General features: G+C 33.3%; 1 protein-coding gene and 1 pseudogene across 1 annotated transcript; one reads left to right on the forward strand and one right to left on the reverse strand.

Moving 5' to 3' along the window:
- Positions 1-17390, forward strand: part of LOC127870159 (uncharacterized) — a 43713-nt pseudogene extending 26323 nt beyond the window's left edge.
- Positions 17391-21943: 4553 nt separating this feature from the next.
- On the reverse strand, positions 21944-25854 carry LOC127870466 (ATP-dependent DNA helicase Q1-like). Its single transcript, XM_052413054.1, has 3 exons — positions 25786-25854; positions 23218-23326; positions 21944-22253 (listed from the first exon to the last, which is right to left on the reverse strand). Exons 1-3 carry the CDS (start codon positions 25831-25833, stop codon positions 22033-22035), a joined length of 378 nt encoding a protein of 125 aa, XP_052269014.1. The 5' UTR covers positions 25834-25854; the 3' UTR covers positions 21944-22032.
- Positions 25855-26633: the final 779 nt, after the last annotated feature.

Consider the following 26633-nt stretch of genomic DNA (forward strand, 5'->3'; position numbering starts at 1 on the left):
TCACTGTGACTCTCACCTTTGACCTAGTGACGAGCAGGGGTCATTGGTGAGTCATGATCAATGTATGTATGAAGCTTCTTGATTTTAGGGGTCAGTGTTCTTAAGTTATCATTTGTAAATCATTTTGTTATGTGGAGTGAATGTGAGCTTGTTTTTTGATTTAGTGAGGCCACAATTAAACTATTGTTGGTTTGCCCTTTACCGACCCTAAATTTTACAGGTGGGTAGGTAGGTAGGAAAATTATTTTATTTTATTTGAGAAATTATATTTTTAATACACTAATAGTCTATGAATATTTAAAACACTTTTATTAAAGCACTGTTGCAGTGTACGAAGCCCTATGTAGCTTAACATTATCTTGTTTGCTGTTTCTTGCATATATTAATATCAAATGCATGCTTGTGTGTTATTTATTACATCAAATATTTGTTCATTATATGACTTTAATTGCTCAAATGCATTTGTAATTATTTAACAGCCAGACAGCTTTTATTTTTAACTTAAACCTTTCCCTTAAATTGGGCTTAATTAGCATGCAACAAGCATTGAAGGAGTGTAGAAAGACAGCCCAAAGCCTTTAATGGAAAAATTCAGACGTGGCGAAAGACCATCACATTTTACAGGCCAGACTTGCCTACCAGGAGAAACAATTCACAGGCCTGTTGAAGTTTTTACAGGCCTCAATTTTAAGTGTTTGACCGGTTAGTGCATAGTCTCAGCATGGAAAAGTAAATTCATAAAAGTGCAAACTGAACATTATTATAAAGCATTATTTCTTCTTGAATGCTCTGAGCTTTTATGAGTACATACGTACAGCTCAGAGGGTCAATAGCTGGGAGTTGTATTATTGCAACTAACATAAGCATGAAAACTTGATTTGGGGAAATAAATTCTGGATCTGGATAGGTACGTTGCAGGACCTTTCGGTGTAGGCGCAACGGGGGAGAGGGTGGTTAGTCCCACTGTAGGACAGTGGGTGTTAGTTTCAGTTTGTGGATATACTAACGCTTTAAACATATAAACTTGTGTGTTGTCGATGTATTTAGCTAAGAGACATTAATAAATTAAATAAGTTTACCTTTACATATCCATTTCACTAACATGCCATTACAGTAAACTGTTCAGTGTGGCAAACATAATAAAGCAGAATATGCACATGAATCTGATTAAACACAGATCCACTTGCATATAAATCAAATGTTTGTCTTTTATTTTGCATTTTCGACAAAAAAATCCTGTAACTGTTAGATGCATTTTTCTTTGCGAGTAGACTGCATTCCAATTTTCAAACACTTCATCACTTGTTCTGTGACATTCAGTTCATACATTTGCAAAAAAAGAGAGTTTTATTTGTATCTAAAACCTATGCTCAATCGTAGAATGACACGCTCTTTTCATTAATCGATACTAATTATATGATGTCCGTCGTAAATTCGATAGTTATTTGTTCTCGCTGAGCATCGTTATTTCTTTTAATTGTCGGCCATCTTGGATCACGTTAACAACATGTGTACAACGAACGTAAACTCGTATATGTTCGACTACTTTCGCAAACCAATGGTTAAGTATGATGTCGTTCGGCCATTTTCACGGAACACCGCCGATCGCGATGCTGGTTATAGACGCTTGCATTACTGTCTATTCTGGGGCGTATGAAATTCCAACCATCGGAGCGACCTAGATCGGTCAGGGGCGATAATAATAGACAGGGATATAAATACGCGCATGAATAAATATTGCTTTCGGCTCTTTTTTCATCGTCGAAAAAAACGAAAATAAAAAAAATAAGTTTTCGGAAATCGCAATAAAATTTTTTGGGTCGGGGGGTAAAAAGTGGGTCGGTCGGTAAAGGGCAAACAAACTCAATTTTAATTTAGGCCTAAATGGAAATAAATGCCATATCCCTTTTTACTTGTAAGTTTAAACAAAGACTTTACCTTGTCAACGCGTGTGTATGCCTATAAATGTCAATATAAAGAAGTGACACGTCAAGACGCCGTAACCGTTGTAGTTATGACGCCGTATCGTGTTGTCGTTCAGGCGCACCTCTCATTGTAACGTAGTTCAGCGGGAGTGGGGAACAAAGTTGGGATTTAACTACCAGTTCTTTTTCTCTTGAAGAAAGTTCCTTGCATTGGGTCCTATTTTCAAGCAGATTATCAACACCAACTATTGTTGAACATGGTTCACTTCCATAAAAGACACTACATTGTCATGTTTTACGCGTGAAATTTGAAATAATTTCTGCTTCTTTTTGATTTTGCAAACGATTCATCACTAATGTGGTATAACTGATCAACAATTTATCTTGAACAAGTTCATTTAAAAATACGTCATCAGTCCGTGACAATTCGTATGGAACGAAAGATTGTTGGAAATAAAGTTCACTAGTGTGGCTCATCATTCATATGAAAACTTCACATAACTGTCATTGTATCAAAACCAAACGACATTTTTTGACAACTTCCCAGTGAAAATTCCAATTATCGCATATAATCATGAATCGTAAAGCCAAACCAATCTTAACAGTGGCAATAAACACTAGACGTAGTTCAATGAATATGGGATACATCCTTTGCCAACCAATTTCACATTATTTGACGGAAATACAACAAAAAAGAAAGAACAACTAACTTTTTTGTAAGCAGGAAGTTTATCCAGTAGCTAATTGATGCAGTCACACGGTGCCGTAGTTTACGATGGGTTATAATTCAGCTATGGTTAAACTATACTAATATTTTCGTAAAAAAAACGTAACATAATCACTCATTGGGTACTAAATAGATTGTTTCGGAAAATAAATAAAATAAATCAGATATATATCACAGTAAAAACGTGTAAAAATTACGCGAAAAAGTTGTCACAACTTTGTAACGTTTTTTCTCGTTAACGACGTCAGCGCCGAAGGGGTCCAAGTCTCGTTCCCAGCCACAAATCATAGTTGTATTTGGGTAGGATCCGATAAGGATTCATAAACTACCCTAACACAGCGAAAATACGTTGGATCTAGAAGATACAGTGAAATTATGAATATTTGTGTGATTCAAGGGAGATTATTATATTTCACAACAACGTTATTTCCGTTTTCTGGGATCTATTAATAGATACTCGTTCACAGTCGATTGTTTATATATCGAGTGCTGAACGGAAAACTGCAGTATCTCCTTCTTTATTTAATATGAGTTACAACAGTCCTCCGTTCACTCCTCGATATATGGAGAAAGATATGCGTGAACAACCAGATACACAGACATACAAACAGACAGACAAACATATTCCTATTGGAGACTTCGGCGTGTGCGCCTAGCAACGGTGCAGAATGAAGCAGACATACTGTGAAATCCCCATCCCCAAAAAAGATAGTTCATTCACAGTTATATACTCCATACATTTACCGCAACACATCTTCCAATGTTGGAACAGTTTTACATACACAGAAGGGACAGTTGCATGAACATTTATTACAAACATAAACTCATAGTTGTATTTGGGTAGGATCCGATAAGGATTCATAAACTACCCTAACACTATGTAAGAGACAAAGCGGAAATACGTTGGATCTAGAAGATACAGTGAAATTATGAGTATTTGTGTGATTCAAGGGAGATAATTATATTTCACAACAACCAATCTGACAATCTCTTGCACGACGGTTACATTACATTGACCTCTGTGTTGGGCTCAGAACGGACTATTGTTATGAAAGCGTCTCATTTATGTCATGATAATTCCAAGCGTTCATCATTGAGGTTACAGAATACTAAACAATCTCTTGCACGACGGTTAAATTGCATTCACTGCATTAAAGAAAACCGTCTCATACCATGATATCTTATATCAGTCTTAATTCATTATTATAAAATTGATATGGTTTTTTTATGTTAAGAAACCAACATACATACACACGTCGAAGCAATTCCTAAAGTCACTCAAAAAATTATGTTCAATTGTTTACATTTGTGAAGTGCATGGAATGATTCCATCTGCGTAAATCGGCAATAAATTAGTTCCAAAGAGTTGCATTAAAACTCGCAAGTTTTTGCACGATTTATCGTACATTTAAAAGTCATATTTCTTAATTTAATGCATGCGATCTTAAATATCCAATCAAATATACGTTGAATGCGTTTGTTCGGTTTTATCTATTTTATAGACAAAATTGAGGGCTGAGCCTTTCGAAGAGTTGTATGTGAGAGCAAGGAACGACAACTCTGCGTGGAGATTGCCAATCTGAACGCATCGGACAGTGGGCTACACCACACCGTCTCTGTGATGTACGTAGGCGGCCGTCATATTGGATTTGAAACTACTTTTGAAAACAAGATGGCGGCCTCAACCATTCAAACACCATGTAAACAAGATAAAATAAAATGCGTCTTTTGTAGCTCGTCAGTATTAAGATTGCATTGTTTAAATAATAATAAATGTAGATCTGCAAATTCTCACAATATATTAACAAACTTGATAAAAGTAAAAGATACCAGTATTGACATTGAGATCATATTAAATCATCTGTTTCTGTGCTGTGATTGTATTGACTATATTACAAATTTAAATACAAAAACTGAACTCCTATATGAAAACGTGAGGCAAATCATTCAAAATGTCAAACGAACGAAGCGCGGCCTCCTTTCTCCAAGACAAAAGGTCTCCGACCAGATACTGTTGTCAGTGGAGAAGCTGAAACAACTAAAATTGACAGGTAATTGTAATGTATAAGAGTACTATAGATTACACTGTATTCAAAAATGCATAATGAAAAGGCAACCTGAAGGGGTGACTCTTCGGCGTTGTCAGTCATGTTCCCTGTAGACTGACTAGAAAATCTGAAGCAAATTTATCTTTTGTTCATAAATAATCCTTTAAAAGTCATGTACAGATGCATCAATAGAAACATACTACAACGTAAAAGTTTTATACAATAAAAATTATTCATAACAGTTTAGCAATATAGTATTTAGCAATTTTAGAAATTTATTTGCTTTAACTTTGTTTTACTGACAATGATTTGTTCAGACTGACAAATTCTGTCAGACCAAATGACTGACAGGTATTTAAAGTTGTCATGAACACTGCAACAAAACAACAATGATTATAAAGAAACAAAGAACTAATAAACAGTTTTATTGTTGGCTCTTAATCTTTTGTCTGGCGACGCATCTGACTTGCAGAGTTTTATTCATTAAAGCATCGCAAGTTAAAATAGTTGCATTTTTAAAATACAAATATAAATTAATGTTGTCACTAAAAGTAGATTAGATTGCACTTACACATGTAATAATATCAGCATTTATTTAAATAACATAAAATGATGCAGCTGAATAATTATCTTGATATATTCTTAATAGACAATACACAAGTTACAACCTCTATTTTGTATTATTTTTTTTTTACTTTCACCTTTAAAATTTATTTTTCAGACCAAAATTTGTTTAGCATCGTGCCTTGACTTTATTTATTGGCGCATACCTTATTCCATGACACTTGTCCTATGCCAATCATCTTTTAAGAAAAAAAAATCCAATATCATTCCTTGAAAATTGAATGCTACAGTGTAGCATATATGTATATGTAACCAAGTTCAAACAAGGATATTACTATGATAATACCATTATTCCCTTCAACGAGCATCAGAGCAATCCTAATTTATAATAAAAGACTTATTGGAAAATAAATATAAAAAAGTGTTCTATTTATAACTAGAGACTTTGCAGTAATCACAGAGGTGTTTCATTTTCAAATCAAACAAACTTTGGTGTTAAGATAGCCAGGCATTAAATACATGTTCCTGGGCAGAAAAATAACTGATAATGAGTTTCATCCACTTGGACACATAATCTTCCAACTTCTATAAATTAATAATCTGTAGACATTGAAAGTTATTCCTAATCAAGTGTACAATATAAAGAATTGAAACTCCAGCTGCTGGAGTAGTATTGTATTCTCATTATATACAATTAGTTGGTCCTTGATTTCTATTAAAGACTGCATTGTATGATTATAAATTATGTATTAGTCTTAATTAATAGAAGCTTTGTATTTGATTAAGTACATGACCAACATTTGGGCAAATCGTCATGGTTTCCGCTAATTATTGACATATTTACTTTTCATGCTTTACATTTATTTCATATTTCAAGATATATATCTTTATACCCAAATCAAAACAGTAGATTTTACACCATTTAATTTCCGGTACTGTCAGTACACATTACCACGGTGGATATTTGATGCTGTTTATTTTTTTAATGATTTAAATTAACTTACATACATATATTATAAACTTACTGCTTACTGTTTGTGTATTCTAATAGTCAGAGATACAGAACATTCAGTATGCTTTATGCTTTACAATGTACCATGTTATGGGCTTGTTGATATCATGCATATTTAACTAACATTTTGATGATTTGTTTTATGAAACTTAAAAACAGAATCATCATCACTCAGCACTGGTGACAAAAGAAGCAGAAAACGAATTTCATTTGGAGATGAGCACGGCAATGCAAAACATTCTGTTGAAGAACTCAATGAGAATGAGAATTTTCAAACTGATGCAGAAATCATTGTTAAAAATCCTGAGATTTCTGAAAATTTAACACTTATTGAGAATCAAATGAACTCAGTTGCAAATAAACATAGTGTTTTGTTTCCAAGTGGGTCAATAATTATGACGGATAAACATTTGTTCAATAGGGCTGTCATTGAATTTAGTAAGACTTGCCTTTACTTTTTCAGTCATTGTTAATAGCCTTCAGTAAAATTCAAGACCCTGTTTCAAAAATTGCAACACTGGCAACAGTATATGGTATGATATTACACAGCCGAAACAACAAAGTTTCTGGTATACAACGATTGTTCTCAATAGTTGCTCTTGCATACAGTGCAGATAATAGGGTACATGTTAAAATATTGAAAAATTGTTAATGAATGTTGATATGACCAAGGGTAAGAGTTGGCAATTTTGCATTACAATTTTAAAAGTTATAATGATGATGTAATTTCTTTTTTTGCATACTATAACAAATCTATTCAGAAAAAAAAGGACAAACTAAGGAAGAACAGTTAAAAATGCTTAGAACTTTTACCCTTGCAACATGTAGAAAGTTTACTGCATGTGTCTGCATTCCACCCATTTTTTATAATGTTAAAGACATTATACAATGCCTCATTTAACTCTTTCAGTGCGGGAACCGAATTTTGAAGGACTGTGCAAACAGTTTGGATCCAGATGAGACGCCACAGAACATGGCGTCTCATCAGGATCCAAACTGTTTGCTATTCTGATAGTATTCTTTGAAAAAAAATCAAAGAAAATGCTAATTTTAGAAATTCAGCAGACTACATTTTAGCAGACGACAAATTTCCCAGCATGCAAAGGGTTATTTAATAAAAAAGTAGAACATCCTGCATGCATTTCATTAAAAAAAGAAGTGGTGTTTTTATCCTTTGATATAGAACAGCTTTTTGGAAAGAAATTCTTCACATGTATTGAATTATGCATATAGCAAACTCTGTATATTATACTATTTCTATTGCATGAAGTTGTTTTTGTTTTAAAATCTTTGTTTTTAGCTCGACTATATATATATATATATATATATATATATATATATATATATATATATATATATATATAAAATATATGTTCATATAGTGGAGCTTTCCTACTCACCCCGGCGTCGACGCTAGCGTGCAAATGTTAAAGTTTGCGTACCACCTCAAATATTTTCTATGTGCCTTGACATGTTGCTTTTATATTGTGAATACTTCTTAAACAACATGAACCCAAACTATAAACAAGAGCAGACACTGTATCAAGCATTTTGTAAGAATTATGGCCCTTTTTTCACTTACAATATGAATATTATTGATAAATCTATGTCAAAGTTTGCGTACCACCTCAAATATTTTCTATGTCTCTTGACATATTGCTTTCATATTTTGCATAATTCTTTACCAGCATGACCCAAATCTATAAACAAGACCAGACAACTGTATCAATATAAAGAAGTGAAACTCCAGCTGCTGGAGCAGTATTGAATTTTCATTAAAAACAATTAGTTGGTCCTTTATTTAAGGCAAGTGACCGATTGCCCTAACAGTACAAAACAGCACAATACAGCACAATACAAACCAACATAAACACAAAATATGAATAAAGCTGGGGTCACCGCCTTGGAACGGTCAATGCAAAGCATTGGGGGTTTAAACCTGGTTATAGAGCGCTCAACCTCACACTTGGCCCAGCAATATTCATAATACATTTAAGTGTAAATAAAATTTAACGTCATAGCATTGTAACTCAAATTAAACAATAATAAAAGGGAATTAAAACGCATTCAATTTAATTACTATTTTATTACTCAATTGCATTGAAGATACAAGAGTAACAGAATTACAACTTTTTGACAAACGATCAAATAAAACTATTAACAATTGTCAACTACATTCCTTCTTTATAGAAAAGATTTGAGAATATAGAATCATATAGTTAATATCTCAGATAATCATCGCGCAAATACAGGAAGAAGCAGCAATAATGGGTGTAAAAATTCCATATTACATAGCTTGGTTGTTTATGTGACTGCTAAACAAATTAAAAATAATTAAATCAAACAAGAAACGCCTATCAGAGAGAAAATATAAATAAAATGGAACGTTATAAACCCAATGACCTATGCATGTAGATTACAACTGGGAAAGTCGGTCGTATGACGTCACAAAAATCCATAATGACATAATGACGTGAACAAATTCCAAGGGCAGTACTAAATAAAAATATTAATGGAGCTGTGCTACTAATAAAACAAGTTAAGGTGATATAATATTAAGAAGCAAATGAATAAAAATGGTAATTCCATTAAAGCGACATTATTGGAATTAAACAGTATATAGGTGTTTTGACAACTGAAGACAGAAATGATTTGATGTACGAATTGAGTCCAAATGTAGTTTACATGCAGATTTGTTCATACGACACAATGACACAATTTTATTCAACAGTGAAAAATGCCTATAATGTAGTATTCATGCAGATTTGTTCATACGACACAATGACACAATTTTAATCAACAGTGAAAAATGCCTATAATATCACTAATGATTCCAAATTTTAAGGGAAGAAAGATATAGTGAATCGAAAACATCAAACACGTCTTTTTAAGTACATAAGCATCGTATCCTTTTGATAAAAACAAGTTAATTAAATTGAAAAGTTTAATATGAACATTTGGTTTAACATATTTTAATTTGCGGACACGCTTCAAAACATCTCCGTAAAATGATGGATGGGAGATTCCATTATTTAAATGCCATTTTAAAGAAACATTATATTTTGAAATTAAATCACCATACTTAGAGTAAAATCTAGCAAATTTATTTCTTAGGTTATGATACAAAAAGCCTTGTTTTAGCAATTTTTTAGTTAATATTAGATTACGATCATTAAAATCTTTAATACACGAACATGCTCTGGCATAACGTGAGAATTGTGTAACGATTATGACCATTTTTTCTCTTAGAAAATTGAAATTTTGTGTTTAGGTCCACTTTATTCCTAAAGTATCAAAGCTATTGCTTTCATAGTTGCAACACTTACAAACTATAGTAAGGGAACTGTGCAGGCAAAGTTATGTTACTCTGACTGGCATTTTGACAGAATTATGGCCCTTTTTATACTTAGATAATTGAACATTTGGGCAAGTTTTGTGTGTTGGTCCATTTTACTCCTAAAGTATCTTGGCTATAATTGCTTTCAGACTTGGAACACTCCCTAACTATCATAAGGGGACTGTACAGGAAAAGTTGCATAACTCGTGTTGGTATTTTAATAGTATTATGGCCCGTTTTTAAATTAGGCACTTTGAATATTTTGTTAAATTTTGTGTTTAGATCCACTTTACTTCTTAAGTATAAAGGCTATTGCTTTCAAACTTCAAATACTTTCTTATTATCATGATGGTACTGTGCCTGGCAAGTTGAATTTGACCTTGACCTTTTGAATGACCTTGACTCCCAAGGTCAAATTAATAAATTTTGCTTAAAGTGCCATTATCTCTTTATTTACAATCAGATTGGATTCATACTTTGACAAAACAACACTTACCTGACATACCACAATGGACTCCACCCAAACCATCCCCCAGCCCCACCCTAGATCCCCCCAAATATTTTTTTTCCTTTTTTTTTTCTTTTTTAAAAAAGATAATCTAATAAATGACCACCCCCCTCTCCAACCCTCCACCCGAAAAGAATTTTTTTTGAAACATGTTAAAAAAACACAAATATTTATTTCATATTTGAAGGACCATCCCACCCAAGCTATTGCTATCAAACTTGAATTCAGAAATAAAATCTTATTACTTTGTTTTATGTCTTACAAATGTTTAACAGCTTGTGGAAAATATACCTGAACTCAGAATCGTCTATAAAGTACAACTAATTTAAAACAGAAGCGATCAATATGTTTCAATTATGGCCCTCTTCCACTTAGAATATGACTATATTATCTTAACATTATTGAATATAAACAATTTCCCCATGACAGCTTACATTATACTGTCAAGCTATCGAATTGTCGAGCGCGCTGTCTCCTGACAGCTCTTGTTATGTTTTATTATGTTGCAGTTTTAGCTCAACGTGGAATAATAATTATGCTCATGGAGAGCTTTAAGGATACTGTTTTGTCTGTCATCTGTCTGTCAGTGCCATTATCTTTTTACCAACCTCTCCTCCTTAACTGCTACCCAGAATTTATTGAAACCTCACAGGAATGATCCTGGGATGACTCTCTTACAGTTTTTTAAATTGTTCTGTCTGCTGCATAAGTTGGTCAACAGAGCTAAAAATATATTTTAAAAATAAAAACTTATTTTTTTTCTCTTACTCCACAAGGCCTAGAGCTTAGATGTTTGGCATGAAACATGGTGTAGTAGGTCTCCACAAAGATTGGATCAAAACTGGGATCAAAATAAGCCCGCCCTGGTTGTTAATGTTTTTCCTACATGTATATATCAACAATTTCGAGATCTTCCATGAAACTGCAAGGCTTAGAGCCTAGATATTTGGCATGAAACACTATCTGGTAGATGTCTACCATGATTGTTCAAATTATGACTGTGATGTCAAATTTAGCCCCGCCCTGGTGGCCAAAATGTTTTCCTCATATTTATACTGTAAAATCCTAAAAACATTTCCTTCTCAAAAGAAACTGAAAGTCCTAGGGCTTTCTGCCAGTGAGACTTAAACTTTATATTGCATTAATTTATTCAGGTTAGCGACACAGGCCCTCTGGGGCCTCTTGTTAAAGTTCTTGTAGACTAGTTTTCCTGAAGAAATATCATGAACTTTATCAGGTTGTTCACTTGGGGGTTTGAATATTTATGTTTTAAAGATACTATTATTTGTAACTTAAAAAAAAAAAATTAGAAGCGTCAGGCAAAATTTAAGTGTCAAAGAATTAAAGGTTTTTAATTCTAATGAATACATGTAGTTTAAGAGAAATTATTATAATTTGCATATAAAAATAAATTGTAATGTTTCCTTATGTTAATATACATAATTTCTCTAAATAGCTTTACAAACCCTGTACTTATGTTACAACATTAAAACATTAATAGTTCATTAAGACTCATTCACTTAATTTACTAATACATTATTCTTGTACATTCATAAATATTAGCTGTTTGCATACTGTATTATCCATACCCTTGTGTTTATGATAATGAGATGATGCATAATCTATATCATATTAGAAACATTTTATGTTTTTCATCAACAGTTAAAACAGTAACAACATTACAGAGGCATATCGAAGCTATTTACCTAAAAAGCAGATATTCAAAAACACAATGCCCCAGTTACAGGAATACAAAATCACGAGGAACAATACTTTATTGACAAACTAATTTTAGAAATATATCTAAAACTTCACAAAAGATTATTTCTAATAATGTCCCAATTGAGCTTTAACTTATGCCCCACGGTGCATATTTTTACACAGATGTTTTGTTATTATTTTGTCTATTATTGTCAGTGAGCATGCATATAGCAGTATGCTAAAGTACATTTCATTCACAAGTATTTTACTGCTTACTGGGATTTTCTTGTGTCCGCGACAAGTGATCAGTGGACAACTTTTTACAATTCTTAAAATACAAATTTTTCAGATATGTTTGAAATTAAGCAAACGTATAGTAAATACTTTTTAAACAATACTTTTTCCTGCAAATATGATACAGAATTAGCTGTCAATATATATGCCCCTTTAATGTTAAAAAATATATCTGTACTGTATTAGTTTTGCTTTTTAACAATCTGAATGCATATTTTCAGTTGCTGACAAAGCTGAACACTGTCCATCTTACACTGACAGAGCACTCAAAGAGAAACCTCATCAATCTATATGAAGAGGCTGAAGAGAGAATTCTCAAAGCTGTGTCAGCCGGAAATGATGGAAAATTAAATAGAGACAACTTGGATATTCGGTAGTTTTAATTTCTTTCTTTAAATTTAATATCATATAACTCATACTTTGTATAAAAAAAGAGTATATTTTTTATCCATTTACAAATATTATCAGTTACCTTTACATTTAACATAATAGTGTATTGTTGAGTTTTTATACAAAATAAAATAATATCTTAATGTCAATATCATTTGACAACATTAAACCAAAAACGTATTGACTGAAAAATATAGGCATTGTAATGTATAGTATCTAGTTATATATAGGTTCATTAACATTTATAATTAATACACAAATTCTTGTTCCACAGAGTTCAAACCAATGATGTCAGATTATCATCAAAGGACAAGGATTACCACTTCTTTGCATCAGACTTCACAATAGATAGGGTGAACTTGACAGGTCTGAGTAAAATGACTCCAAGTAAAGAAAACATTAACTTGTCAGTCAAAGACTTTGTTCCAAGCCAAGAGAAGTACAAATAATTTACAGACTCACTTAAACTCCTTATAGCCAGAGATCTTCTGAAATTAAATGGTTTCAAATGGATGAACGGTGTTGTTCCGCTTCATATTCCTCACGATTATGAAGAAGACATGGCTAAAAAATCCAAGATATTTGTTCTTCCTGTCAGTCTAGACAACGAATCATCTTATCAAGACTGTATTCACATAATGGATGAATATGAACAGTACATCAACAGATGGTACTCGAAAACTGGAAGAGGTATTTTGCTATATTTAATTTAATTTATGTGCTAAAGATATATATGTTACCTGTCAAGATTCATGAACACCTTGTACATGTATTTTTTACTATTTTAAGTCAGTGTTGTTTCTTTTTCATTTAAAAACTGCATTTTGTTGTTAAAAGGAAATTTGTTTTAAACATCAGTCAATTATAATAGTATTAAGGAAATTGCATTAATTTATACATATATGAATACTGGTATGTGTATTTATAAACTAGGAGCAGAGCTGTCTGCATTAACGGTGCCTGCGGTGGAGATCAGTTGACACGCGTAAGACTTGAGGGAGCAAAGTCATTGAGAGCTGGAGCAAACACTACTTCAGAACGATTTGATCATCTGGATCCAGTCATTATTGAGATGTTCCACACACTACAAGATTATCTTGAAGTATGTCCTGTTCACTGTTCTTGTTTTGTGTCTTTTAAGGATTATGAATATTATTAGAAGAAATGTAATAAATATGTGAATGAAATGTTTATTATGCTTTTGAAATATCTCTTGTGTTTGCTCTTTTAACTTAATTTTTTTTATGTACATAATTACAGAAGCTGTGTAAGAATTTTTTGGACTTTGGCAAGGCAAGAGACCCAGGCACACTAGCCAACCTGAAGATAGCAATTCAAAGGGTTAATGTGAATGGGAATGTAAAAAAGCCGTTTTAAGGTAATTTAAAAAATTCATGAGTAACATTAAGAAACAATTTGTTTCCATGAATAACACTAAGAAACAGATTAAATGGACATGCTATTGTGAAAAAGAGAAGATATATTATAAGATTTAATTTTGGCAACAAACAAGTAACCCAATTTGAATATTTGTTAGGCTCATGAGGACTTCATTATCACATGTGGTACCAGTTACCTGTATTCATACATCCTATCAAAGTTCAACATGGAGACCCTGAAGAAATTCCCCAAACACCCTGCTATCAAAGAGTCCATTAATATGTGGACGGTCGAACCAAAACGCAAGGTCTTCAACAAGATAATGGACGAGGTTTTGTCTGACCTTTTCATTCCGTTTGAGGTAAATACTGCATTGTCTTCATATTTTTTTCATATAACAAACACCCAGTGCTGATATTTTTAAGGCAATACTTTGCAGAATATTTTGGTATTTTAAGCTGACACATATCACACAAATATGAAAAAGATTTCATTCAAGCTTGCCAAACTGTTTGGCTCCTTCGCAGATAATTCACAACATTTATGTAACATTTTTACTGTATTACGGCTACAAAAATAATGTCTTTTTAATAATGCCTGTTTATGTTAATAGCACTTCAAACATAAATTATATTTCATTGTTTTTTTTACTGTTTACATGTATAGAGGTATTGGTTTGCACTGAGTTTTATTTTTGCATAAGACTTTGTGACCCCAGCTTTATTCATATTTTGTGTTTATGTTGGTTTGTATTGTGCTGTTTTGTACTGTTTGGGCAATCGGTCACTTGCCTTAAATAAAGGACCAACTAATTGTTTTTAATGAAAATTCAATACTGCTCCAGCAGCTGGAGTTTCACTTCTTTATATTGATCTTCTTTTTTTTAGTTTCATCCATTCATATCAAGCCACCCTTAGAACATGTTTTCTTTTCCTTAAATTGAGTGTCATTTATCTGCTAATTTTCTTCAAGGAACCGGATGAAAGAGTCACCATCTCAGTCCAGAACCAGAAGATTGAAGTTGCTGTTGAACATAGTGCAATGTTAAAAATACCCTTAATCATAAACAATGCCAGGTAGCTGTGTCAACAACTGACATCAGGAAAGGTGTAACAGTGCAAGTTGGTGGTGTTGCCCTCAATCTGAAGTCATCACATGAAGACGGAGACAACACATTGAAAACATATGCAGTAAATTTTCTTCAGTGGTATTTTTCTGTCATACAAATGAAAGATGCCATAAGAGAAGGGGATATGAGACGTGTAAACATTACACTTAAACATATGGTACCATTCTTCTACAGTCATTCTGTTTTGTCCAAGTACATGGCTGAATGCATTGACTATATTTTGAAAACGGAGCACACTCTATCACCATACATGTCCCTGAAAGTTCGTGCAGCGACTTTTGTGAATCCAAAAGGAAGAAAAGGAAAAAACAAAGCTGCAGATATGCAGAACGAAAATGAAGTAAAATACATGAAAAACCTCATCCGTTCTTTAGGTGCAAACAAAACAGAAAAATCTATTGTAGGTATCACTAAAGCCGGCCCAGTCATCCTAGAAATTGCAGAAAATTTTGATGAAATGACTGGATCAAAAACAGTGAAAACCACTAACAAACTGAAAAGCAGAGAGATTGATATTGAAGTTCTGACCAATAAACTCGCGGGTTTACGATTATGGGATCAGGATAAACCAAGTATGTTGCCCGACTCGCTTTCAAAGTCTCCCTTTGCATTTGATCGTGTTCAAAACAACTGTCATGTCTAAATTACAGAGACTGTTAATGGATGTTCCAACTGTTGAGAATGATGAAGATGAGTAGATGTGTGATTATAATTGTCTCTCTTAAAGGGTGGTCAGGACATTTGTTATTCCCATTCCACTGATTGTAAACATTAAAGAGATTCATCTTCAGGCATTCATCAGTTAGCAAACATTGAAGAGATTCATCTTCAGTCATGAATCACTTGATTTTGAAAATTCATTCACTTTTCAAATTATTTTGCACAATCATGTTTATTTTGCAATATTTGATACCTTTGTATTGTACAGTACATAAAAATTAGCTTCCTGTGTTAAAGATTTAATTTTTGAGGGAAAAAAAATACATGGTCAGATGAATTAAATATTTTGAATCTTGGCAATTTAACGTTTAAGTGTGTTTGACTGGAATTTGGCTTATTCAACTTTTGAAGCAGAACAACTTCAAAATAATATATAAGACTGTTGTGTACTTCAAGAAAATATTTGTTGAAATAACATTTTTTCAATATTTTCTAACATTGTGTTAAGTATGATTACTTTTACAGACAATTATGAATGAATATCATCCCAAGACAACACTTTTAGAACATTATTATGTCCCCCGGATAGAATGATCGGGGGCATATTGTTTTTGGCCTGTCTGTCACTTTTGAAATATTGAACATAGCAACTTGATATTTGGCATGCATGTGTATCTCATGAAGCTGCACATTTTGAGTGGTGAAAGGTGAAGGTCATCCTTCAAGGTCAAAGGAATTTTTTTAAAAAGCGGCCCATAAGGGGGCATTGTGTTTCTGACAAACACATCTCTGTTTAAGGATACGTTCACATATAGCGCGTTTTCTTCTTCATTATACTCCCACAGTCAAAGTTTAGGGGGGTATATAGGAGTGAAATTTTGTCAGTATGTCAGTCCATATATCAACCTTGGGGTCAATCACGCTATAATCTTTGTATATACTGCTTATTACTGTTGCTTTTAGAACGTAAAATAAATGGTGATGTGCTAAAAATCACCAAACATGTAAATAAGTTTTTCTTATTTTGTGAAGACAACGTGCAAAATATTCTGTGTAAATGCGGCATGTGGTGGTATTTGTCATGTCTGTGACAAAGCTCTAGTTCCATTTTGTTTTCTGTTAGGATCATTTTCTACATAGACAGAAGCTAGTACACATGTCAATTGAAAAGAAAACGAATTGTAATTAGTAAATTAAGAAATAGTAAACCCCCTGAGGGTCATATGGCTTCAGTCCATATACAGTTTGTGACTGCCTGGCTGGTCACTATAATGCAATTGGGACCAAAGTGGAGTTTACTATGTCTTATATTACACTGAAGAGGCTTCCCTGCACCACTGTACAGTGTTGTATGATTGTTTATGGAATACAACCTAAATATACAAATTAAATCCCGAAGTTTGTTGCCCCGCAGTACATCTGCTATGTTGTAATTAATATAATTTTAGAATAGAAATACTGGTTCTTTTAGATTTGAATAATGTTGTTTTCACTTCAAGAAACAACTTATTGGCTTTCTAAACATTTATTTAACATTAGAATATTTTGTAAGTTATGACAACTAATGTTTAACAATAACAGAAATAAATATTTTATTATTTTACTCCTCAGAGATATTAGTCCTTTTATATCTATATTTTTGGTTAATTTAATGCAAATTGAGTGGTCCATATACTCTCAAGTTTCATTATGGCATTTTACAGACTGAAACCGGTTATATAGATATAGAAGGACCATTATCTCTGAGGTGTAATATTGTTATATGTACATAACAATTTGTAATTATATACATTATAATGATGGATTTTAACAGTTTTTATATCTCATTGGAACAAATATACTTATTTAGTTAAAATGTTACTAATATAAATAATGTATTTTAGGTCTTGACATCTCATGCAAATTATGAATGATAACACTTTTACAGTTACACAAGTGAATACATGAATATATACCTATGTCCGTATTTTTTTGGTTTCAATGGTTTATATTTTATGCTCAATACAACAATTTGAATATCCTTGTATCTTGTTTCCTGTCTTCTCTTAACAAGAGGGCCAAGATGGCCCCAGTCCGCTCACCTGAGAGGAGCCGGTTCATTCAATCTTTACCAAACGTCAAACTAGATATTGTCCAGACAAACATCCTGGTCAAGTTTCATCATTATTGAACGAAAACTCAGGCATATGGAGTGTTTTTGTAAGATTTGACCTGGTGACCTATATTTTGAGTTGACCCCCCCCCAACTTACCAAACATCAAACTTTGCTTACAAAAATAAATATTATGACCAAGATTTATAAAATCTGAAACAAAATTGTGACCTCTAGAGTGTTTACAAGGATTTTGTATAAATAATGAAAATTTGGACAATCTAAGGGCAATAATTATGGCATTAATTATGTGATATATATAAAACCAATTTTTGTACCAAGTTTCATGATGATTGGGCAAAAAAAGGGATTCGAGAGTGTTCACAAGCTTGTTTTACTATATAAATATAAGAAAACTGCCCCCCCCCCACCCTGCAGCTATGTTATTCAACTGACCGGAACCATTTTCGAACTCAACTCTCATATCAAGGAAAGAAATTTTTTGACGAAATTTCATGAAAATTGAGCCAAAAATGTGACTCTTTCTAGTGTGTTCACATGTTTCACTATATACATATAGAGATAAATGCCCCGTCCACTGGCGGCCATGTTTGTTCACCGATCTGGACCATTTTCGAACTCTTCCGAGATATTAATAAAACCAATGTTTTGACCAACTTTCATGATGATTGGGCAAAAATTGTGACTTATAGAGTGTTTACAAGGTTTCTCTATAGCCAAACAAGGAAAACTGCCCCACTGGCGGCCATGTTTTTCAACGTACCGGAACCACTTTTGAACTCGACCAACATATCATTAAGGCAAACATTTTGGCAAAGTAACATGAAGATTGGGCATGAAATGTGACTTCAACAGTGTTTACAAGGGTTTTCTTTTTTTTGACCTAGTGACCTAGTTTTTGACCTAGCATGACCCAGTTTCGAACTTGATCGAGATATCATTAAGACAAATCTTCTGACCAAGTTTCATGAAGATCCGACATGAAATGTGACCTCTAGTGTTTACAAACCAAATGTGGACGACGGACGGACGGACGGAAGACAGACAAAGACCGGTCAAAAAAGCTCATCTGACCAATCAGGTGAGCTAAAAAGATATATGATTGGCACAAATTACCAAAGATGGCAGAAAATTATAATTAATATTTTTTTTTCGAATGACAAAATACAAAAAAGTATGCAACTATTAACATGAAGCATTCATTTGTCTATTGTCATGCAAGGAGCATTGCAGCAAGCATCAACTTAACCTGTGTTTCTGAGATTTGTAGAAAAAAGGAAAATTATTGATAAAAAGGACACAGATATATCACAACAGCTTGCACTGGAAGTGAACTTTTTTCACCAAACATATCCAATTCAAAACAATAAGATAAGTGGATTGTTTCCACAGACATGTACAAGGAAGACTGACAAAAAAGTTTTTGTTTTACAGGCCTTTTTTTCTTTAGTCAGATGTAGTTGAAGAGTATGGTTTAAAAGCTTCATATCTCAAGTTATAACAATAATTATTTTACCCACATTATCTCGTAAACCGTTTAGGCCAATTTGGTAAAACTAGACAGGAACATTCCTGGTACATGTATGAAGCTTTTTCAAACCACAAGGTCTAGAGCATAGATATTTGGCAAGAGTATAATGGTAAAGAGCACATTTCTAGTGGAACTCTACCAAGGTTGTTCAAATTATGCACAGTGGTCAAAATAAGCCACGCCCTAAGGAATGATGTATTAAACTTACTTGTTTAAAGTAAAAACTAAAAGAATCTCCAAAACCACTTAATTATATTTTGCCATCAAACATCGTCTAGCAGACCTCTACCATGTTTGTTCAAATGTTATGCCACTGGGGTCAAATTTAGCCCCGCTCAGGGGTAAAAATTTCCGTATATGTTTAAAGAAAAAAAGATATCTCTGAAACCACAACGTCAAGAGCATAAATTTTTGGCTTGAAACTTTGTCAAGTGGACCACTATGAAGATTGTTGAAATAAAAGCCCCGAATTATAAATTAGTCCAGCCCTGGGGGTGGCCAATGCATTTTCCATATATGTATATGGTAAACACTTCAAACATGTCTTCTTCAAAACCGTGAAAGACCTTGAGTATAGATATTTGACATGAAACATTTTCTAGTGAACCTCTACCGAAATTTTTAAATTACATCCATATAAGAATATGGTAAAAGCCTACATAATTCAGGGATTTCACAGATTTAAAAAAACCAGCACTCAACATGACCCAAGGCTTCAAAATTTCAGGGGTCAAAATGAAAATTATTGGGGTCAATATACTCAAGTATCTTGAAATTTGTTCCTTTACGAGAGTTTACTATTTTGTAAAATATTATTTATATGTATCATGGTGAAAAGCATTGTTTGTAGCATACAAGATCATTTCTTGACCTTTAAAAAGTTGGATTATGAAAAACAAATGTCTCAAAATGATGCAAGGCTATTGTTTTGCTGGAGTTAAAAATGAGAAATTGCAATTTGCTTGCATCAAAACGCAGGATTTTGCTTCGATTGAAATCCCTGTAAATGTAGAATAAAGTGCTAATGAAGATGCCTGTCAGTGCATTGTATTCAGGTTTGCAATCTATAACGGTGACGATTTTTAAAAAAGTACTATCAATTTGCTTTGAATTTTTCTCATCAATTCTTACAACAGTTTTCTTTTGTTCCACTATACAAAACATTGTCAAACCCAAAATATTTCACCAACTGAAGTCGAAGACATGTTTCAGTGTTTTGACAAAAATCAACCATTTCTTTGGTCATTCCTTTTCTATTAGATGCAATATCACTATTATTAAAAAATAGCACAGCTGAGGACTGTTGTCCGGTACGGCCTGTCCTTCCTATTTCTTGCAGATAGTTTTCAAGACAAACTGGAGGCCTCATATGCATAACTCTCTCAACAGAAGGAGCATTTTACCCCATTCCCAAGGCCATTGTTGCCAAAATGAGGCGTGTGGTTGGAGTTCTTTTACACAGGTCTGTAATAATATGCTTTTTCATGTCTGCTGTGTAATCAGTATGAAATTGCGCAAACAATCGATTTTCGGGTATGTGCTCTTTACCATTATACTGTTTTTCCTTTAATGTACTGTTCAATACTTGATAACAATAGCCCAGCGCCTCAAGATTTTCAATATAAGCTATTGTTAATGGGAATTTTTCCATTTTATTGTCCAGTTCATGAGCTAAAGGTTCAATAAAGGAATTATATTTATCCACTTTCCTAATATTTGGAGGTCTATTCCTTACATCAATGAAGATGTTTGGCCGGTCTGGATTAACAGCAACAACAGTAACATCTTTAAACATTAGCTACTGTGCTAGGGTATTAATACTCTCTGGTTTAGCTGTTGCTGTTAGGGCGACATGGACAATCTGTGGGTGTAGGCAGGTCAATTCTCCCAACCGTTCAAATTTAGGTCTAAATTCTGGTCCCCTGCAACGAGATATATTTATTTATGTAATTTACAATGCTGTACCTTCTGCTTATGAATGCATTATTTACCAAGCACTTAGATGGCCTTGTTGTTTTAAATGCCTGCAGTTTGAAACAAATACATCAATATCATGACTTCATAAGTTTAATATATTTCTTACACAAATCATGACAATTTATATAACATAAAGAAGTGAAACTCCAGCTGCTGGAGCAGTATTGAATTTTCATTAAAAAAAATTAGTTGGTCCTTTATTTAAGGCAAGTGACCGATTGCCCAAACAGTACAAAACAGCACAATACAAACCAACATAAACACAAAATATGAATAAAGCTGGGGCCACCGCCTTGGAACGGTCAATGCAAAGCATTGGGGGTTTAAACCTGGTTATAGATCGCTCAATATAAACACTTTGACAGCAATTATCAGATTCTGACACATATTTTACCACAATTGTGGAAATTGTACAGGATTTTAGACCACTATAGGAAAATGAAGATTAATTGTTAAAATAATTTAAGGATAAATAATAAATTTGTCAAACTATGGAAAGAAATGACTAGGAAAATGTAGGGAAATGAATGACCTGCTAAGCTGAATTAGTGTCATAGCTTTGTCAACATGTATTTTAGGGTAACATGCCCTTGTGAAATATGTTCCCCTTGTGATAGTTAAGATGCATACCAAATTTGGACCAAAAGATTAAGCGACATGGATGCCCCTGACAAAGAGAGGGTCACGAAATTAGCTCCATTTTGTTGAGCTAAAAAGAGAGCTAATATGATTTTATTCATATATTGATATTATGAGGTTTAAAACAAACTTGCCATTCCAATATCATGTGGACCTCATCAATAACAATGCCGCAAAGGTGCTCTTGGTAATGCTTTGATCTGATCATCTTGGCAATGGCTTTGCTTTGGAACAAACACTCTGGGTGTGTATAGATGATGTGGTATTTTCCATCCATCAGTTCCTTCATTGTGACTTCTTTAGGAAGAATCACCTTGTCTGAAACAGGATAATACATTTCTTAAAGGACATGTACTACATAATTTTTTAACAATATCCAGTCAGCATGAGTGCATGTTAATAATACCCATACTATATTGCGATGCAGTACAGCTATTTTTTTCCTTCTTTGTAAAGTACCGGAAAATGGCACTTTCCCAATCTGGAAAAAAATGACATATTTCCCAAATGAAGGTTATTTTTTTTTATTTTTTTTAATGAACTTTAATTAATTTACTTATGCAGCTCTATGGCTAGAACCTTAGTAAATATAATATAAACAACTTGACATCAGTTATTCTCAATTTTAAGGTATTTGTTAGCAAAAATTCAAATACACTGATTTCCTAAATTGAAGATTTCATATAGCGATTTTTCCCAATTTCAAACTTTTCACGACTCGATTTTTCCCAATTCTGAGGTTTTCACGACTTTAATTTTTCCCAATTGGACTGGTACGGGTACTTTTCACAATAGGACAAAAAAACGCTGCAATAACATAAATTCTTTAAAAACACAAATTGTTTTCCTTCCAATCCTGCTCACAACAAAGAAGTATTAACAATTTTATTGGATTTGTAATTGTTATTGATAAAAACTACAGTATATATCTTTTTTTTTATATTTAGCTTTCTTTGTTTTTACAAAAGCATCCAAACATTACAAGCACTCATATACCATAGCTTATTTTAAAGAAAATCAAAGTAAAAAATGGGCTTAACTCTCAAAAAATATAGCTGTAAGAGTAAATTCTGTTTACATACTCATACATGGATGATCAACAAATATTCTGTCATCATGTTCATCTAAAGGACAAAGCTATCACAATAGCCTGACAATTTTCTTTAAAAAAAACCCATCAATAATAAAAACAGACTAGTCAAAATAGAAAGATTTCTTAAAATGTTCTTAACATGTTGCATATAGAATAACACCATTTGAGATTTTTTTATATGTGGTTTACCATCGCAATCCGTGTCTTCCATGTCTTCTTCAGCATCAAAAGTTGTCGCTCCAGAACCACTGTATGATAAGGAACATGCCATGATCCCTTTGGCACGCAACTCCCGCACCTTACAATATAAATGTTGTTACATAAAAATACATTCTAATGTTGAACAAGAGTTCCGCGGTCGGAGATGACCGCATTGAAGCCGGATTTTTGATTTAAATGACAGGAAAGTACCTTTCGTGTTTTTGTCAATGCAATACTTAAATTCACATTTAAGGTCACTGTCAATTGAAAGACTTTAAAATGACCAGTTGTTCTCTTGACCAGTGGTCATCTGTTAGTCATGGCAAAGTCCATGTCCAAGCATACGAAAGTTAAAACAACTTTTAATTTTTAACATTCAAGGTCACAGTGACCTTGACCTTCAATGACCTTAAAATGACCAATTGTCATCTACTAGTGCTGGCCAACCTTCATGTCCAGTTTGAAGACTGTAAGTCCAAGCATAAGAAAGTTATACCATGAAATAAGAATTTTAACATTTTTACATTCAAGGTCACGGTGACCTTGACCTTAAAATGACCAGTGGTCATCTACTAGTTCTGGCCAACCTTCATATCAAGTTTGAAGACTCTAGGTCTAAGCATACCAAAGTATTAACAACTTTAACATATTTACATCCAAGGTCACAGTGACCTCGACCTTCAAATGAATGACCTTGAAATGACCAGTGGTCATCTAAGTGTGCTTGCAAACCTTTACGTCAAGTTTGAGATTCTAGGTCCAAGCATACCAAAGTTACAACAATTTTAACATTTTAACATTTAAGTTCACAGTGACCTTGACCTTCAAATGAATGACATTGAAATGAATGACCTTGAAATGACCAGTGGTCATCTAAGTGTGCTTGCAAACCTTTACGTCAAGTTTGAGATTCTAGGTCCAAGCATACCAAAGTTATAACAATTTTAACATTTTAACATTGAAGGTCACAGTGACCTTGACCTTCAAATGAATGACATTGAAATGAGCAGTGGTGATCTTCTAGTACTGGCCAACCTTTATGTCAAGTTTGAAGACTCTAGGTACAAGCATACCAAAGTTATAACATGGAATAAGAACTTTAACATTTTTACCTACCAAAGTTATAAGAACTTTAACATTTTTACATTCAAGGTCACAGTGACCTTGACCTTAGAATGAATGACCTTGAAATGACCAGTGGTCATCTAAGTGTGCTTGCAAACCTTCATGTCAAGTTTGAAGACTCTATGTCCAAGCATACCAAAGTTATAACAATTTTAACATTTTAACATTTAAGGTCACAGTGACCTTGACCTTCAAATGAATGACATTGAAATGACCAGTGGTCATCTTCTAGTACTGGCCAATCTTTATTTCAAGTTTGAAGACTCTAGGTACAAGCATACCAAAGTTATAACATGAAATAAGAACTTTAACATTTTTACATTCAAGGTCACAGTGACCTTGACCTTCAAATGAATGACCTTGAAATGTCCAGTGGTTACTTACTAGTTCTGGCCAACCTTCATGTCAAGTTTCAAGACTCTAGGTCCAAGCATACCAAAGTTATAACAACTTTAACATTTTTACATTCAAGGTCACAGTGACCTTGACCTTCAAATGAATGACCTTGAAATGTCCAGTGGTTACTTACTAGTTCTGGCCAACCTTCATGTCAAGTTTCAAGACTCTAGGTCCAAGCATACCAAAGTTATAACAACTTTAACATTTTTATATTGAAGGTCACAGTGACCTTCACCTTCAAATGAATGACCTTGAAATGACCAGTGGTCATCTGTTAATCCTGGCCAACCTTCATGTCAAGTTTGAAGACTCTAGGTCCAAGCATACCAAAGTTATACCATGAAATAAGAACTTTAACATTTTTACATTCAAGGTCACAGTGACCTTGACCTTCAAATGAATGACCTTGAAATGACCAGTGGTTACTAACTAGTTATGGCCAACCTTCATGTCAAGTTTCAAGACTCTAGGTCCAAGCATACCAAAGTTATAACAACTTTAACATTTTTTATATTGAAGGTCACAGTGACCTTGACCTTCAAATGAATGACCTTGAAATGACCAGTGGTCATCTGTTAATCCTGGCCAACCTTCATGTCAAGTTTTAAGACTCTAGGTCCAAGCATACCAAAGTTATACCATGAAATAAGAACTTTAACATTTTCGAGCACGCCGCCACCCCGCCCGCCCGCCCCCCCGCCCGCCCGACAACATCAATCTATAAGCCGAGATTTTTTCGAAAAAAATCCGGCTAAAAAAGTTTAACCTCTAACTTTTATTGATAGTTTATTTTAAAATTTATAACAAGTTTGAACAAATATAAATGATAAACGACTAAGAACTAAACATTAAAGTAAATGTTATCATGAATCACTGACTGCAATTCGATCTTCATAAACCATAAAATGCACAATATTTTGCCCCTAAACATACTGCTTTTTGAATATGCAACCAATAACACAGGTTTAAGTTGCAGATCATAGAACAGGTAACATGCTAAATAGCTTGGTTATTTTAGAAGTATTTCATTACCTGTTCTTCCATTATTGCATTGATTGGTGCAATGACAATAACTATCATAGGCTTTGACTTTCCGAACTTTTCCTGAGAAAAGAAAGAATAAAAAGTTCACAACATTGCCAACAGAAAAAGTTCAGACACTTATTAGTTCATTTTGTTTTGAATATGTATAACTAAATTTCCATAAGTATGGTTTTAGGAGTCCGCATCAAAAATCAGTTAAAACTGTTTTGTAAATTGCTACACTGTCTCAATGTCTCAGTTGGTTTTTCCATTAGCGAGATGATAATTATTACATTTAATTGTAAATTCAATACAGATTATAGCACAGGTACATGTTTTATTAGTCACGACCCCCAACACATAATTATACATATTATAATGGGCATAAGTTGTGATAACAGTAGGCACCAAACTAAAGTTTGTTTTTGTTACTGCCATATTAGTTAAAATTCCTATTAATAAGAGGTTGATAATAATACACAATATCTAATAATTTCGACTTAATCATTAACCCATTTATGCCTAACGTCCTGAAAAAAGGACATTGCAAACAGCGTAGACCCAGATGAGACGCCGCATAAATGTGGTGTCTCATCTGGGTCTGCGCTGTTTGCTTAAAAAGAATTTCTTTATGAAATAATCAAATATTCTAAATATAGAAATAAATATACTTGACATCCCTAATTTTGGAAATAAATTGATCCAATTTAGAAGGATGAGAGAGTCAACTAGGCATAAATGGGTTAATGAAATCGATCGTGATTGCAAAATGAAATTTTTGTAGACGTACTGCCATCAAATATGGGAGCATCTGGAACAGCAAACTTTTACCAAAATCAGTTGGTAGGACTGCTATT

The sequence above is a fragment of the Dreissena polymorpha genome, chromosome 2 (genome assembly GCF_020536995.1).
Source record: "Dreissena polymorpha isolate Duluth1 chromosome 2, UMN_Dpol_1.0, whole genome shotgun sequence".
NCBI classification, from domain to species: domain Eukaryota; kingdom Metazoa; phylum Mollusca; class Bivalvia; order Myida; family Dreissenidae; genus Dreissena; species Dreissena polymorpha.

Excerpts from the sequence above, each read along its gene's own strand:
- LOC127870466 (XM_052413054.1), bottom strand. The coding sequence starts at position 25,833 with ATGATAGTTATTGTCATTGCACCAATCAATGCAATAATGGAAGAACAG. Across the intron at positions 23,327-25,785 it reads ATGCAATAATGGAAGAACAG|GTGCGGGAGTTGCGTGCCAA; the intron begins GTAATGAAATAC and ends TTATATTGTAAG. Across the intron at positions 22,254-23,217 it reads GGAAGACACGGATTGCGATG|ACAAGGTGATTCTTCCTAAA; the intron begins GTAAACCACATA and ends ATCCTGTTTCAG.